General features: G+C 44.8%; 1 protein-coding gene across 4 annotated transcripts in view; it reads right to left on the reverse strand.

Annotated features, from left to right (window-relative positions):
* PROX1 (prospero homeobox 1) overlaps positions 1 to 16,633 on the reverse strand; it is a 49,700-nt gene extending 33,067 nt beyond the window's left edge. Inside the window, exons 1-4 of one of the 4 annotated variants that reach the window (XM_071805991.1) lie at positions 16,334 to 16,633; positions 16,019 to 16,089; positions 7,015 to 8,805; positions 334 to 439 (exon numbers count right to left, since the gene is read on the reverse strand). In XM_071805991.1, coding sequence (XP_071662092.1) covers positions 334 to 439; positions 7,015 to 8,738 — 1,830 coding nt within the window. In that variant the 5' untranslated portion in view covers positions 8,739 to 8,805; positions 16,019 to 16,089; positions 16,334 to 16,633. Of the gene's footprint in view, positions 1 to 333; positions 440 to 7,014; positions 8,806 to 16,018; positions 16,142 to 16,333 lie in introns of all 4 variants that reach the window. The other 3 variants (XM_071805990.1, XM_071805994.1, XM_071805992.1) reach the window with 3 other exon arrangements.
* Positions 16,634 to 16,809: the final 176 nt, after the last annotated feature.

The raw sequence follows: 16,809 nt of genomic DNA on the forward strand, positions 1-16,809 counted from the left end.
GTTCTTGGAAGTACATTTCTACCACCACAGAAATCTCATTTTTTAATAGGATATGTATAATGAAAACTGTTTAATTTACTGTAATAATTATTCTTACTTTGCTCTGACAATTCAGTGATTTTTTATTTTTAATTTTAAATCCTTCAACCTCCACTTTCCTCATCTAGGCACAAGCAGGGTACACCTCAACAGGAAGAACAAGTGAATAAAGTCAGCTGTAACCTTTGTGTATCCAGAAATATTATTAATCTCTAATATGATAACATAATACCTCTTCATCAGCAACTATAGCATGCAGTAAGAAGGGGTGGGGGGGGAAAGAAATTTTCTTACCTTTACATCTGAGAAGTAGGTTTTCAGCATATTGGAACTTGGGTACCGGGTGTAAAAGAACATGAGCTTGGCCTTTTTCAAGTGATTCGGTGACAAGCCTTCCTGCATGTAGGATTGAATTAGTAAAGGAAAATGTTGTTCTTGAGAACACTGTTTCTGAACATACAGAGCTAGCGAAGTTCCGCCTTAAATACTCTACAGTCCCCTAGATTACAGGAGAAAATATTAACACTTAAATTGTTGCACTGTAATTTTCTGTAAGATAGCTAAACGTGAGGCATGAGGCCACGTAACTTAAACCTTGTATTTCCTACCAGTTTTGGTGCTGGGACTTGGGAATCTTGCAAGTTTACAGCTTGCGTACCATATGTATGTTCACTTGTTGCTAAGGAAACAAATGCATGAAGCATGTGCTGCAGAAAACTTATCGAAAGCTTTTTCTCCCTCTCCCTCGCAATTCCAGCTAAAGTTTCCTTTTCTCTCCGTGTTGTACCACTTGCACGAAATAAAGCCAATGCATGCGAGACAATCAGAGGCGCTTCATCATTTTGAGCGATGTTTTATACAGGCAGCACGTTTCACCTGTTTCATTCGTGTCGATAAATTTTAACGTCTTGATGAACTCTCTCTAATCTGGCGGTTGCTTTGCTCCAGTGGCTGCCTTGCAAATCAAAGCGAAATTCATACCAGGCAGAGCCCCTCTGCCACTCAATCCCCCCGCCACAAACTTGTCGCCTCCTGATTTACACAGTTAACTCCTCGGAGAACGAAGCTGTATTTGGGGCTAACCAATCAATAAATGTGGGCTAGCAGATCAATAAATGGCCACTTACCCTATAAGGCAGCCTATTTATCCTGGAAACATCATTACCTTTTAGATCTGTAAACAGAAGCAACGAAAAGAGTTCCCAAGGGAATGTGAAGCTAACCATAACAATCTCGGCTTGCTGATTTTTCTCCCAGCTTCTTGGCTCTCTTTTGTGTGCTGCGTGCTAGGATGGCTCTGGTCACATCTGTGCCGCAGGCTGGCCCTGCCATTTCCTCAGCAAATTAATGGCTTTATAATTTATCAGAAATGAAGATGCACGTGGAGAAAATCAATGTGGCCCCCACAAGGTCAATTAAGGGTTCTTCCCAGAAGCTTCTCTAAGGACTGTTTCTCCTAAACACAATTGTTGAAAATTTCACTCGGTTCACACCTTACAGTGGGGGGGAAGGTCAACCAAGTCGACAGATGCGCTGCAGCCAAGGTGCCTCTCCCACCTTACGGCTGGGCGCACGTCAGCACAGAACATCTCATTCCAGGCCTCGAGACGGGAAACCCAGACTGATTTTTATCAGCAGGCTACTGATGATTAGCTGGGCTTTTTCAGCAGAATCCTTTTCCTCTAATTTGTGAAATCTACTGAAACCCTCTCCCTTTATTGCAGTTACAAGGTTCATTTTTAGATTGGAGAAAAGTAGCATGCAAAAAAAAAAAAAAAAGTCCTTGACAATATTAGTTTAAAAACCTCTTATTATCTGGAAGTACATGGAAAATGGCTCAGCTGAACTTGCATTTTGTTTTAGATGCTTAATGATTACAAAGAAGATAATTTATGACTGACATACTTCTTGTGCCAAGAGAAGAGTTGAAAGAACCTCCAGTTACCTCCATTAGACTGATAGAGAAGTCTAAAAGAGCATTACACTCTGCAGTGCCATCTGTCAAAATACGTAACTGAAATAATAGTAGCAAGCTGTCACCTATTGCTTAGTGATAAGAGTTTTAGACAAATCAAAACTTCTATGCCAGAAATCCATTTTGTTATGCGATCCTTTCAGGAAAGTGGGGGTCTGGAGGGGAGCTCCAATAAGTAACAGACAAAAAAAAAAAAAGAAGAAAAGAATCCTAAGTCTCTTTAATTTGGGATTCCTCTGATGCTGACAACATGTCAATATTGGGTTTGGTGTATATTCTCTTTCAGTGTAAGCTCAAAGATGGACTTAAACTTTCAAAAAAAGCTCTCATATTTGCTGGATTTAAGCATATTAGACAGTTGTCTAAGCATTTGGATTCCTTCTGCATTTAGGATTTTTAAATATTTTCTGCTCTAATGCCAGAGGACATTGATACTGAATGAAACATATATTAAAGAGATGTTCTGAGACTCAAATTCCCAGAAATCCATTTTTTATTAAAATTACACTTGTTCTTAAGCACTTGGCAGCCTTAAAGTGATATCAAATATGCAACAAATCTGTATATCTTGATCCTAAGGTTAACGCTTTACTTTGATAAAAGATACGATCTGTAATAATCTAGCAAAAAATAGTTAACGACAGACTTAAGAGCAAAGAATTAGATAACCCATTGCTATTTCAGAAAAAAACCTGAACTGACCAATTGCTTAATTTCCTTTTTAAGTGCTTGGGCTGAAAAGCAACTGTTCTTCCAAGAAAGCACTAGCTGTTTCCAGGATACTTACACACGCACAATGACTCATGATGAAATAGATTCAGTAAACATACAGCTGTACCGAACACGAGCTAAGCCCCATTCAAGGCCAGGAAAGAAAACGAGCACAAATAAATATTAAGGAGGTAAAGGGAGGAGGGGTGCCGAATGGAACGCAAACAAGCTCTGTCCCAGCAGCTCGTGTGGCTCGCCTCAATTCTCTTAGCTATAGCTTTGTGAAGACAGATGACATTCAATTCTATGGGTAATGCAAAACAATAACTGCTGAAACTTGAGCCAGCTGCCAGGTGTAAAAAAAAAAAAAAAAAAGAAAAAAAAAAAGAAAAAGGAAAGGAAAAAAAAAAGAAGAGAAAGAAAAGATGATAAATCCATAAATTAATGAAAGACATCTGCTCGGGAACATAAAAGATCAGAGGAACAGTGTACTGCAGCTGAACCTAAAGCGGTGTTCAAACAACCTGAGAGTCCCAGCGTTGTGCGTTTACACAGCACATCGCCTCACCTAACACAGCAGCAAAAAGGCAAAACACTAAGAAACCGGAATGGAAAGACTGGGAACGAAACATTGACACACTTGTGTGTTTTAACCAGAGACGCACAGGGGTGGCATCGCACAGCATTTCACTCATTTGCACTTCAATCCTCCCAGCTAACGCTCCTCTTTTGCAAAAAATATTTTTCAGCAATGATCTTTCACTCCTATTCCTCTCAGCCTGAGCTCCCACAAATGCTCTCACAGGCTTTTGTAGCCCACACATGTATTGAGCTGAAGGAAAAGAGCTAAGAATAGGCTGCACCAGGTAAAAAATCAGCACCAGCAAAGCCAAGCTGCTCCTTAGGTTACACCTCAGGTGCTTTTAATCAGGAAAGCTCCAAACAGCTGTATCTCAGAGCATCTTCAAGACCCTACAAAGAACAGGCTGGCTGCAAAATACTCGTTCATCGCCCAGGTTTTATCAACAGCACTGAGTTATCCAGCTTGCTGTACACTCTTTTTTTTTTTTTTTTTTTAAGTTTAATTAGTTTAATTCTAGTCAGATGTAATAACTCCTCATTTCAAAATGTTGTAATTCACTAATTATAGCTTTCACATATTGGGACTGGGAAACTCATTCCAGTTGGATTGGAATTCTGTTTAAAAATAAATAAAATTGTGGAAAGTTTCACTAATGTTTTAAAGCACTCCTGCAAGGGAGAGGATGCTAAACTTTTTCCCCTTTACAGATGTTTTAACAGCACACAAACTACTGTTATGCTTCAATTTTGATCTATGCAAATGTTTTGGGACTGAACAAGGCTATTTTTCTTGAGATGCAAAGAGGATGCATGACAAAGGAAGACCATGCAGAAAAACGATTTGCTGTCTGTTTCTTTTGGAATTTGAATAAAACTTAATATTTGATTAAACAGATTAGTTTGCAAAGATACAGACTGCATTCATGACCAAGATGGGAATTCATGCTGCAGGTGCAACTTATCTTGTTTATCCACATACACAAACATTAACCATTTCCTTCTGCAATTCAGCAAAGAACCATCAGATAAATTCTACGGGTGTTGGTTAAAAAACAACAACAATAAAACAAAACAAAAGAAAACAACAGGTTCGTTCAGTGTTTTAGCTTACTACTAAAACCTGAACTTGGCTGTATCTGCTAGTCTTATGTTCTCAACCTGGCTATATTGTCCAGGAAAACAGGTATTGCTTTCTGCAGGGAAGAAAGATTTGCTTCTCTCAAGAAGTATATTCCTTATATGAGCACATTCAACCATGTAAAATAAAAGCACCACAACACAACTGGCCACAAACCAACCACACTTCTTCATACTGTGCCTTTCCCTGGAAACTGTAAGCTACCTGGACAAACAAGCTGCTGCTAGAAAAAAACACCCATCCCACAGCAAAGCCATATACCAGGGTACACGTCGCGTAGAAGTGCTATTTAATGAACCTGTTTGTCCCAACAGGTCTGTATCTAAACCCAGATCAGGCTGCAGCCTGCAATAGCACCTGGCTGGGAAAGCCAGAGCGCTTTCTCAATGGCAGGGGAAGAAGCAGGGTGAGGAAGGAGGAGGGGAATCATTGTCGCACTTGGTGTTTCCCCTGGTTAAGCCTCGGAGTGGCAGGGGACTCTCACACCCGTTTCGGCAGAAGCAACAAGCTGCGTTAGCAACGGCCACTGAGGAGGAGAAATAGGGAGACACAGCAGGGACGAGGGAGAAGATGCTCCATGGGTGGAGAGGATCACATGCAGCCCTAGAACTACTCCTAGTTCACACACTTGGCATTTGTCACCTCTGCTCACTCCTCACTCAGGATAGGAGAACTACTTTTATACAAAAACAATTAGTATGCTACTGTGCCGTTCGGTAAAAATTACTTAATTGCTCTGGCCTGAGTCTTACCCTCAGTTGCTGCTCCTGCTAACCTCAGGACTGCTTTCCAAGCATCACAGCTTGCATTTCAATATCCAAGAAAGATTTCTGGTTTGGATCTCCAAAAGTAGCTGGCAGTAACTGCGAGCAATCCTGGTGTTAGACTGACTCCTCGATTTTGCCATTCAACGTATACGGCAAGGTGAAGACTTCCCTGTTACCAACACAGCGAGAAATCCTGTTTTGGCAAAGAGGTCCCTCAAACATCATGTTTGCTACCAGCTGGCTCTTGAAGGCCCAACAGAAGGTGCTTTCCAACTGGGAACCCTTCCCCCTATAGACATGGGACTATTCATACAGGTCAGAGAGCAGCAATTCTTGACTCAGGCTTGCCCTAAGTTAGATCAAAGACTGGTGGTAATGGGCTCTGGACCTGCACCACCTGTTTTCATCCCAGTGGTGCCCACTGCCGTTAGAGGGATGGGAAGTCCAGGGGGGCGACAGGTTTCAAGCCCTGCCAGCACCATCCTGAGGATTTAACACATCTTCATAAAATGTAGTTAAATTTATCTGAAACCACAACGGTTATTAAACACCTAGAAAACATCCAGTGATGGAGCACAGCCTCATGCATCCACTTTCTCGTGATATCCCCGGAAAGGGGACAAGTTCCTCAACATCACCACCAATACTCAGGCAGGAGCAGAATTATTCAGACAGAGTTACTTTCATCAGCTGGTGAACGAAATTAGCTGCATCTAAGGCTCTGTGCTTGTGCTGCTGCCTTCTGCTGGGGTCTTACACCTGGGATAAAAAGCCAATCTATCCTTCATTCAAAATCCTCAATTTCAGCATTGGACAGGCATGGTAGGTTGTTCACTTTTAATACAACTCTATTCGGAAAAAAAATCTTTTGACCAAAAAGCACATTAGGGGAGAAGATGCAAGGAGCAGGAAGTGTTATTGCTAAAAAAGAAGAAAAAAAAAAATCTAGTACTAGTGTCCAAGGAAAAAAAAATAATTCATGACTATGTTTGGATATTCCTAAATAAAGGCAGAGATGTATTTTTTCCCGTAGCTAAAGCCTGATATTGAGCTAAAAAAAGAGATTTTATTATCTTCCTCTTTTTTTTTTTTTTTTTTTGTAAGCAGGGGAAGCGTCCTGTAAATTTAATACAGCTGAAGTTTTATATTTAATTGTTCTCTCTAGCTTTCCAAAATAATTTGCTTTGTGTATGTTAGGACAAAAGATTTCTGTGTATGGCTGAACAGAGGTTAATCATGCATAGCAGGCAGCTGCACAAGGGCTGAGGAACAGACCTCTGGGTGGGGGAAAGAACTTGATGCAGTCTGAATATATCAGTACCTGTGTCTTTTGTGCTTCGTTTCTCTTACATGCTTGAGAGCTGAAGGCTCACGATGACCACACCATGGCTCTCTGAGAGCCCCAGCCACGACACCGTTAATGCAGGTCACGTGTTGACCTGGCAGGGGAGGGAAAGGAGGTGCCTGTGGCTTGAATGGTTTTTGGCCAAGGGTGATGGCCCCTCCATCACCTCCCTGCCTGGGGAAGGACCTGCTGGCCCAGGGACACCCACTGGCCCTGTGGTCATGGGCTTGGCTCAGTTTCTGACCCCACGGGATGGTCTAAAAGGGTTAGGGAGGGCAGGTGGGTATTTTATGCGAACGCTGTTGCTGAAGGAGTGCTATCAGCTAACACTCGGCGTTGTATTTGGCCTCGCCAAGCCCCCCGCCCGCACGCCCAGGGACACCCCGGGTCACGGGCATGGCCCCTTGTCCTCTCTCGCCGGCCGCTGCCAAGTCATCGCTCATTTTTCAAAAAGGATATTGCACTTCCCGAGTAGGGCGAGATTTCGGACATGTCTTGCAGGTCGCCGCACTCGGACTTTATGAGGGACAAGGAGAGACCCTCGGCAGCGCTGGGGGGGTGGGCTGGCGAGCAGGGGTGGTGGTTCATGTGGTGCGATGACATCTTGGTCCTCAGGCTGGTGGTCTCCCGGGTCAGGTCAAGCGATTCGGGGGAGGCGCGCTCTTTCCCTGGGAAGGAGGCCGACGGGGCGCCCAGGGGGCTCTGGAAGGGGTAGGCCATGAGGGGCAGTGGGAAGGGGTGGCGGAAGGAGGACGTGGAGAAGCCGGCGGTGGCCGAGAGCGGGGACTGGTGCAGGGAGGCGTGATGGCCGCCGGCCGGCGGGGCCGAGGCGGACTGGTCGGAGGAGTTTTTGCGGACGACGAGAGGCAGCGCCTCAGTTTGGTCGGTGGCGCCGGGCATGGGGACGCTGCCGAAGGTGTCGAGGGGGTTGGGAATGATGACGTCCCCAAAGCACTGAAGGCGCTGGTTGGCCGTGTGGAAGTTGTGGTTCTCCCCATTGACGGCGAACCTCGCCTGCGGGATCTGGAGAGGCGGGAAGACCTGAGGAAGCTGGCGGGAGGGCTTGGACGAGAAAACTTTGACCACTGTGTCCACAACTTGTGACATGGCAGTGTTGAGCTCCTGCTTCAGCGTCTCAGCCAAATGTTTGCCTTCGGGGTGGAAGGCATTTGGCCCCTGCTCCTTCTCCTTGGGACCTTCTCTTTTCGGCTTGTTCTCTGCGATCTCCTGCTCCCGGATGAGGGCCCGTGCCCGGTCGATGAACTGTCCCGGGTCCAGCTCGCACATTTCGTTGTCTGACCTGCTGACGGAGTCGCCGGCCCTCGCATCCATGGTTTCGGAGCGCATGCTGTCTTCAGACAGGTTGCCATCTTCATCATTTTCAGAGTCGGTGCTGTCATAGATCTGGTAGAACTTCTCCTGCAGCTGGCGCAGCTGCTTCTGCATGTCCTCCAGCTGCTGCTTCAGCTGTCTGCGCTCCTCTCGCTTCTGCTCCTTCCTCGCCGAAACCAGCTGCTGGAAACTCTGCTGCTGCTGTTGTGGCAGCTTTTGCTTGCGTTTGTTTTCTCTGTAACTTTCTCGGGGACTCACGGACTGCGGAGCTATTTCTCTTTCATTTTCACTGCCCCTTAATGCCACGCTGGGGGAATGGCTCATACCCCGAATTATATTCTCAACCCGGGCGCGTTTAGCTCTCAGGTGCTCGTCGCATAACCGATCCACATCAAACTGGCTCATAGTCGGCCTGCCAAAAGGGGAAAGACACTCTTGGGGGCTGTCTCTTGAAGAGTTGCTGCATACATCCTCCTGATGTACTTCTGAGCCTGTACTAGAGAGACCGCTGGCTTGGAAACTGGGCTCTGTGCCACCATTTTTGTTCATGTTATTTTTCAACAGCTGGGAAATTATGGTTGCTCCTGGAAAAGGCATCATGGCATCTTCATATGAGTTCGCCCTCTTCAGCAGCTTGCGGAGTACATTTGACTTTTCCCCATCTGCATGCTGCACCACTGAATACTCGACATCCTGCTCTGAACCTTGGGGATTCATGGCACTAAAAAACGTTGCTCTTGCCTTTGCAAAAAATGCAGATGCTGTCCCTACCGTCCTTTTCACTCCAATGTCAACTCTTCTTCTCTTGGTTTGCCTGCTTAAGAGGGCTGTGCTGTCATGGTCAGGCATCACTGGACTGTTATTGTGCCATCTTCAAAAGCTTGTCAGCTGGGCTCAGCTCAAGAATCCTGGGACCCTGGCCAACAGAACAAAAGGACTGATGAATCATTTTCTTTAAATTTCTCCAAATTTCCTGACCTCAATCCTGAATAAAATGCAAAATGCATAGGCTCTGGGATTTATGGCACATTACAATTATTGCAATTTATTATGCACTCTGCTTGAAATGAAACATTTTTAAATATTTCTGCTCCACTGGTTTAAGATGGATTAAGATTTAAAAAAGCAAAAACTGCTTAAGCACCAGTAATATGATTCTCTTGCACAAATGCCTAAAATGATACTGTTTATCTTCAGAAGAAAGAGTAGATTAGAAGAACACAGCCTCTGACAACCAATTGATTAAATTTAGGGCATTGAGATACATGTTACAAAAGAAGATGAAAGTACTCCTTAGTTAAGATTTATTGTTAAAACAAGAAATTGTATAAAATTTGGATTAAAAAAAAATTCTATTGCGATGTAAAAACCGTAATTGTAGTTTTGCTTTTTAAAGAGAGATAAAACTAGTAAATAAACATTCGAAGGTCAAAACAACATCCTTCACTGAATTGGAGGTAGGTTAGTATGTGTGTCTGTGAAAGGCAAAGAAATCATACACACATTTAGGCTTACACTGGGGAGAGAAAAAAGCCTCTCTTAAATCATTAGGGAAACATTTCTTCAGCAAAGCAAAAATTCATCAAAATATTTTATGGTCAGGATTATAATATTTACAGAGATGTGACCAAATAAAGGCCAAAATGTAGTTCGTTAATACAGCCTCATAGGTATGAGTGACTAGCCAAGACAAGGTTTTGAATTCCCCATACATTCCTTCCCTTTTCTTAACTCAAATTCTCCAAGCAAGCCCCACTACCAAAGGCTGTAGATCCTGTATTTCGTACACTAAAATACATGATGATAATTTTCTTTTGCAGAGCAGAAACAAGGCATATTCAGTGTCACATTTCTCTGCTTTAGAAAAATCTCCAAGAACAGTATCTCAAATGCCCAGTGAAGCCCCTCTTACATGTAATATTTTCAATACACAGAATCTTATTTCCTGTGACGTGCAGAAAAGATGAGAAAAAACAGGGAAAGATGAAACAAATAACATCAATCAGCTGCGTGAGAAAGGAAGATACCTTCTCTTTATATGAACTCTCATTGTTTCCCAGGAACACAGCATAAAAAGATAACACACTTCCTTGCATTTTGTAAAAGGCTCTTGACATAATTTGTGACTTATTAACTAGTGATGCTAAACTCACATTGCACATAAAGCACTAGACACTCTTTCCTGTTTCTTAAAATCTAACACTGAGGAAAATTAAAATATTTTTCATGTGACGCTTATCTAATATTAAACTTTACATTTGCTTAACAGAGCACAATCTTCACAATAACAGGGTATATTGCCAAAGGCAGCATGCAGACTTTTTGGAATTGCTCCCATCTCTTTCGGTTCACCTGTAAAAACATCTACGTGCTCCCTAGGACTGCATCTGTGGCTAGTTTTAAAGAATGACTATCCATGCAAACAGGCATAATTTCAGCATGAAATAATCTGTAAAATCAAGACAGTATTCAATGCTTAGTTTGCAACCAGGATGAAAAAGAAAAAAAAAAAAAAGAGAAGAGCTTTTAATGCTTCAAAACATTGTTTACTGTGTAGCCTTTGCCCACATATTCTGGATGTACTAAAAGAATTTTCAGAGGGTTGGTGTCAGAGACAGTTATGCAAGGGACATGATGTTTGTTTATACTACTGGCTCCTTGCATATAGGAAAGCAAAGAATTATAAAAAAAAAAAAATTAAAAAAATGTCATGGATTCAGATGGGAAATCCAGAGCCTTACACTGTTATCAGGACACTGCCTTCAGAGATCATTCCCTATCAAGATGCACATTAAGCAAGTGGAGTTTGGAGACCTCACAGTAATAATAAAATAACAAGGACTTCTGTTGCAGGGGCCAAGTTCTACCACCTGCCCAACAGGCAGCATCACACCCTGCAAGCGACTCTCCTGGAGTCCAGGGATACCAAAATTCTGGTACATGCGAGCGGTTGGATCAGGCCCTGCTTGGCAGTACATGTCGTAAAAGACTGTCTCCTCCTTGCTCTGAATTAATGCAAATGGAGTTTTTCAGGGGGTAGAATCAGGCTTTTACAATTAGGTCTTCATCTAAAAAAATATCTGAAGAGCTAGGTTTTCAAAAGGGTTGTTTTTGTAAATAAACAGCCAAGTCCTCTGGGGGTGGAAAGGGACAACCACCACCAATACTGGCACAGAATAAACCAGGGTCAAGGTTGACCTTTCAGTCTGGTGGGGTTTATTTGAAAGTGATATAAACTAATTGCAAGATAACCAAAAGAGCTCTTGCTTACTGCACATAAGATATTCTAAAGGTATTCTGTGCAGAGGTAATACTTGCCAATAGGGAGAATAAATAAATAAAATTTAAAAACCCACACAAACCACCAACCCTGAAAACCTTCATGCTTTTCCTTCCTTTTCTATAGTCAAGCTATGCTTGATTGAGATCCAGGCTCGCACCAAAAACCCCATGTCAGGTTTCAAGTTTTGCACGTTTCCCAGCAAATTCGAGGTGCCTGACCACTGTTTTCCCTCTCTCTTGCCCAATCCCAACCAAGGACACGCATGGGGAGGGCTTGCTGTACCCTTGAGTCAGCAGCTCAGGAAATAGGCTGTACTGCGCCAGGTTGGAAGGTCATTGCCACGCATCCTTCCTCCCCAGTGTCCACTTTCCTCTCCCCAAGCCCCCGTACCAGCAGCTGCTCCTCAGCCCATTCCTGCCACCGCAAACACGCGGCAGGAGGTGCTCCAGAGCGGTGCCCCCTCCTTCCCTCGCTGGAAGCTGAAAGCATCCGAGTTATCGTACACTTAACCTGGGTATTAAGCAACATCTCCCATTTGCCCTGATGTTATCCCGAGCCCACAGACTGCCAGCTTTAAGGCTTACGTGCCTTTCGGCTTAAATATGAGAAATAGTTCTACTTTAGCCTGATAAAACAGAAGGGGTATGGAACAGCCAGTTCATATTTCAGCCTCGGAGGACCAAAACCTACTCACACCTCAAGGGAAGTGGAATGGCACATACCATGGGATGCAGGTAGATTTTGAGACTAATTAGATTAGAACTGCATAAACAAGGAACTCTTGGGGTGGAAAAAATAATTAAGAAGTTTGTGGCCTTTCTGTAGTACCAGTACTTGTTTGGCTCCACATTGTGTCAAAACTATATTTCATACATCTACCGTCTCTCTGCGGCTATACAGAAATAAACAGCTCGAAAGATAGCTTAGGTTGTCAAGATCTATGTAGAAATCTTCAGAAGCACCATTTCTTTCAGAGTTAGAGAGTTTAAAATTTGTGAAGGTTAAATTTGCCTTACACGTCACTTTCAATACTCCTTGCATGCCAAGTGGAGTTCATGTTAAATCTACTCTCCACATCTCGAGCCTCAACTCGCATGATGCGGCTTTCTCAGAAACCGAACATTTTCCATGTCTGTGTAATTCAAAAACGCAGCAAGGGCTTCAGCACTTTCTAAGTCCATCCATGAACATAGCTTACAGTATTTCATTTACAAATTTACTTTCAAAAGTTTTGTTTAAGGAGATGTGATTAAAATGCAGCTATGAATAACCTCTTAACAGCACAGCAGCTACAGACATGGGTTTACTTCTTATCCATCTCATATGCATTGACATTTTAACTGGAAACAGATTAATTATTCTAGGTATCAAAGAGTTACTGTTAACAAACCTTTGGCTAGAATGGTCTTCAGAAAGGAATATGATGTCAGGTATTTAACCACACTCATTACAAATAAATAAATCCATGTAACAAATTTTGTTAACTCATCTTGATCTACAAAGATGCTGATCATTTTCTCCTAGATTAATTCATACACCTATGAGATGCAAAGGAGATGTAAATTCAAACTCACCCTCCTCAGCCACTCTGAAGGACACTAGCCTAACCTAAACAGCCATTATATACACAGCAGTGAAGTGCTAAACCTGACGAATATTCATGGCCGAATTCAAGGAGATACCAGTTTATAGAGCTAAAATTGTTCCTATCTTTTCACAAGCTGATTACTTTCTTTGGTCCAGCATCTGCCTGCTTCATGGCAGCCCATTACGCCAATACCACACAGGAAATTTAACATAATTCCGCTAATAGAAATATTTAGATCTTTCACTCTAAAGCCTTACATGGGGTACAGCTTTGCCAGAATCAGCCAGGAAGCACAGGACAAAAATTATCCCAGTCAACAGCATTTCACGCACAAAACCGCAGCTAAAATCTGAAGAACAGATGACATCTATTCACGATAGATCTGTTCAGCGCTAAAATCACGTCAGCTGCTAATGAGAAAGTACTACCTTTTTGTATGGCTCTGACACAAGTTTTCGTAGGAGAAGGGGTTATCTAACTCCCTTCACTGAGACGTCTAATCAAAGAATTTGAAACAAGGCAGAAATGACAAGCAACTATTCGTGCACTAACAACTACTTCATCAGGATTTCTCCATAAGAAGAACTAATAATTAGAGCCTGATTTACTTCAAAATTATGCTACCTGCTCTTTAGCCTTAAAGAAAAAAGCCACCCTTGTTTTACGAACCCGGTGATACCCAGGGCCCAATCCAGTAAGGTATCCAGAAATTCCTGTGAATGCCAAATATCCTCAGTGCCCATTGACTACAGGGACAACTGACAGAGCTCCTTAACAGGAGGGATTCGGCATCTCATTAGTTCAGACCTTTATTTTGGGGAGATGCAGGGCCCTCCCTCACATATCTGTGATCAGCACTGCTTGAGCAGATTCTTTGAATGAGAAAAAGAAATTGAGCTGCTCAAGGTAAAAAAATGAAAGCATTTTCTTCCTCTCAAGCCAGTTTGGTCCTTGTTATTTCACTGATCGTGAAGAAAATAACTTCCATGGTCTCTGCGCAGAGAGAATACTGAAACGCTCGCAAGATTCCTACTACGAACTCAGCCCAAGTTTTCCAAGATATTTTTCCATGCTACACAATGTCATTAAATCACAATTCTTGAATTAGTTCATCTAGCAGCTAGGCTGCACTTTGAGACAGAATAAATCGTGATATAGAGACTACATATTGCAGTATTTACAATTCTGCCCTGAATCAAATTAAACTCCAATTTCAAAATGTGTCCATTCTTATGACTATCTTAATTTATCAAGCGATCATAAAAAAGACAAGCCATATAAACTGAGAGGCCTCGGAGTTCAACTGGCAAGAACATTAACTGTATAAACTGACAGCGCCATTCAGTGAATGTAAGATACTTCACAAAATAATTTAACAGGCAGCTGTTAGCAAAAAGTATATACATTGTACTTTTTATCACATATCAACTCATGAAATGTTGATACTCTGTCTACTCTTGAGTATTAAAAAACATTTCACAGTATGCAATATTGCTGTTAAAGGTAAGCTCTGGACAAAAAGCAGATAAAATAAATGCAAAACGAGCTGCAGTGGTCGTAAACTTTACGTGATGGATGGCAACTCACAGAAAAACGGAGAGAAGACGACATAAAGGGTATGTGCCACATGCAAATCTACGGGCGAGGAAACTGTCTCCATATAATTCATCCTGTATACTGCCAAACCTCTACAGACGATGGAAGTGACAAATAATCTGAGCTTTTACACCTCACGGTGACGTGGCCGTGTTTCTCTGTCCTGCGTTAGACAACCCCGGACGTTTCTGCCACCCAGCCATGGCCATGGGCGCATGGATGCACCTCCACGTGTCCCCTGCCCATCCACAGACCCGGACAAGGGTTTTGGGGTAACACTTGCTGCGCAGCCAGGAACACCACGGTGTGCTCTGGGAGCGCTCGGGACCTGTGGGAAACTAACGGGTTTCCAAATCCTCGCCAGGGCAACTTTTGCCCGACATTCAAGGGCACCTCTAGTCTGCAGCCGTTTCTCCCGATAGCCGTGATTGACACCCCCTACTTTGTCAAGGATATTAAGTTAATATCCTCCGTATCTGTTATTTCCGAAGACGGGGCACATGTATGTGACACTGACCGCTCCTGAGACCTCCATCCCACCTCGGAGGCGCCTTTTGGAGCACGAACAGCCAGCAGACACTTCTTTACCGACTTGCTCCCCACGGCTGACCCCGACACCCGTCCCAGCGGCACCGGGAAGCGGCGGCGGGGACCTCCCCGCACCCCGCCCGCTGCGCACCTGCCCGCGCCCCGTGCACCTGCCCCGGCAGCCTCCGCCCCGCTGCAAAGCGACCGCGAGGGATACGCGCAACTTTCTTCCCCTCCTCAAAGCCCCGCGGAAGCCAGGGCGGCCCCGCTCCGCCCCCGCGGAGTGCCCGGTGCAGGGGACCCGTGCCCGCCGGGCCGCCCGCTCCTGCCGGGCCCTGCATTTTCGGTGCGCCCCCCTCATCCCGGGCCGCTCACCCCCGACACAGCCCTGCGCGCCCCCTCCGCGCAGCCCCCATGCCCCCAAGCACCGTTCCCTCCTGCACTTTAACTCCGTTTAAACACATGGTAAAGTGCTCCCGGTCACTCAGCCGATAAACAGAAAATGAAAAAAGCCAAGAAAGATCTCCATCAAAGGTTAAGAAAAAAATAAATCCTCTCCCCGAAGAAAAAAACAAACAACAACCAAACAAACAGAAAGTACCAATAATCCTACTCTTTTCCCAGATCAAGGCTCTTATCCCACGACTTGCATTTGATCTCTTCTCATGTGCTCGCTACCTACCACTCAAATCCTATTTTCTATACATTTCCACAATTCGCAGCTCGTCCCACTCTTGGAAATGAAAAAGTAATTGTAAGGGTAAGAAGAATAGGAATAAAAAGTCCCTGCCCTTCCCGATTCGGGTTAAAAAGGAGAACTGGCGACATGCAAATGACAAGCAAATTGGAAGAGACAAAAAGAAAGGCAGCGATAATAAACAAGACAAAGAGGAGGCTCAGAGGACCGGAGCAGGAGTTTCAAGCAGGGGATGGGGAACTTCGGCGGGGACTGGGGGAGGAGGAAGCTGGGAACAACAAAAAGAAGCCAAATACTCGCTGCATTTTCCGTTCCCCGCAAAACTGCCCTGCAACCCAGCGGGATAAAAGAAAAGACTCGTCCACAAACGGTGGCCGAGAGCGAGCGAAGGGGAAGGGAAGGGGGGAGGATCACCTAACAGCGAACAGGTCACTTACTCTCCAGCCCTGGGCAGGCTCCGGTGAGCGCTCCGTCGGGCTCGGCGCTTACAAATCCTTTACCGCCTTATCTACGGGGGAATTACAACTACTCAGCTAATAAAGTCATTGCAATTTTGCCCCCTGGAAAAAGAAGCACAGGTTTGATAACGGTGATCAGTATTTTGCTGGGATTTTCATTCCACCCACGCCCTCCCCGCCTCGACCATTTAAAGCAGCCCAAGCAAGTGCAATTATTATTAAAAAAAAAAAAAAAAAAAGAGCCGAAAAAGCCGTGAGGGACGGAAGGGGCGCGGGGAGGGAGCGGGTACTTACTCCGTGCGACGGCGACGAGACTGAGCCTTTTTTTTTTTTTTGCCGGTGGGACGAGAGGAAGGCGGCCACGCACACGCACATGCACACGGCACCCGCGCACCCACCCGCGCGTACACGCGCGCGCAGCCGGCGAGCCCCGCCGCTGATGAATATGGATAAATAACGGGGCGAAGGGAAAGGGCGGGCGGGCGCGGGCAGCGGGCGCGGGGGCCGCGGAGCGGGCGCGGGGGCGGAGTGGCGCGGAGCGGCGCGTGGCGGCGGGGCAGGGCTGGGCTGGGGCAGGGCTGGCCGCGCCGAGCCGAGCGCTCCGCACCGCCACAAGATTTACTTTAAGACACAGCTGAAGGAAACAGGAAGACTAGACGTCACGCTCGGAGTGACGTGAGCCCGGCCCGGCGCCCAATCGGGAGGCTCCTTGGGACGGACGGGGGGGACGGGGAGAACTTGGCAGGAGCGGGGAGAGGGGAGAGTGGAGA

Source organism: Patagioenas fasciata, chromosome 3 (assembly GCF_037038585.1).
Source record: "Patagioenas fasciata isolate bPatFas1 chromosome 3, bPatFas1.hap1, whole genome shotgun sequence".
Classification (NCBI taxonomy): domain Eukaryota; kingdom Metazoa; phylum Chordata; class Aves; order Columbiformes; family Columbidae; genus Patagioenas; species Patagioenas fasciata.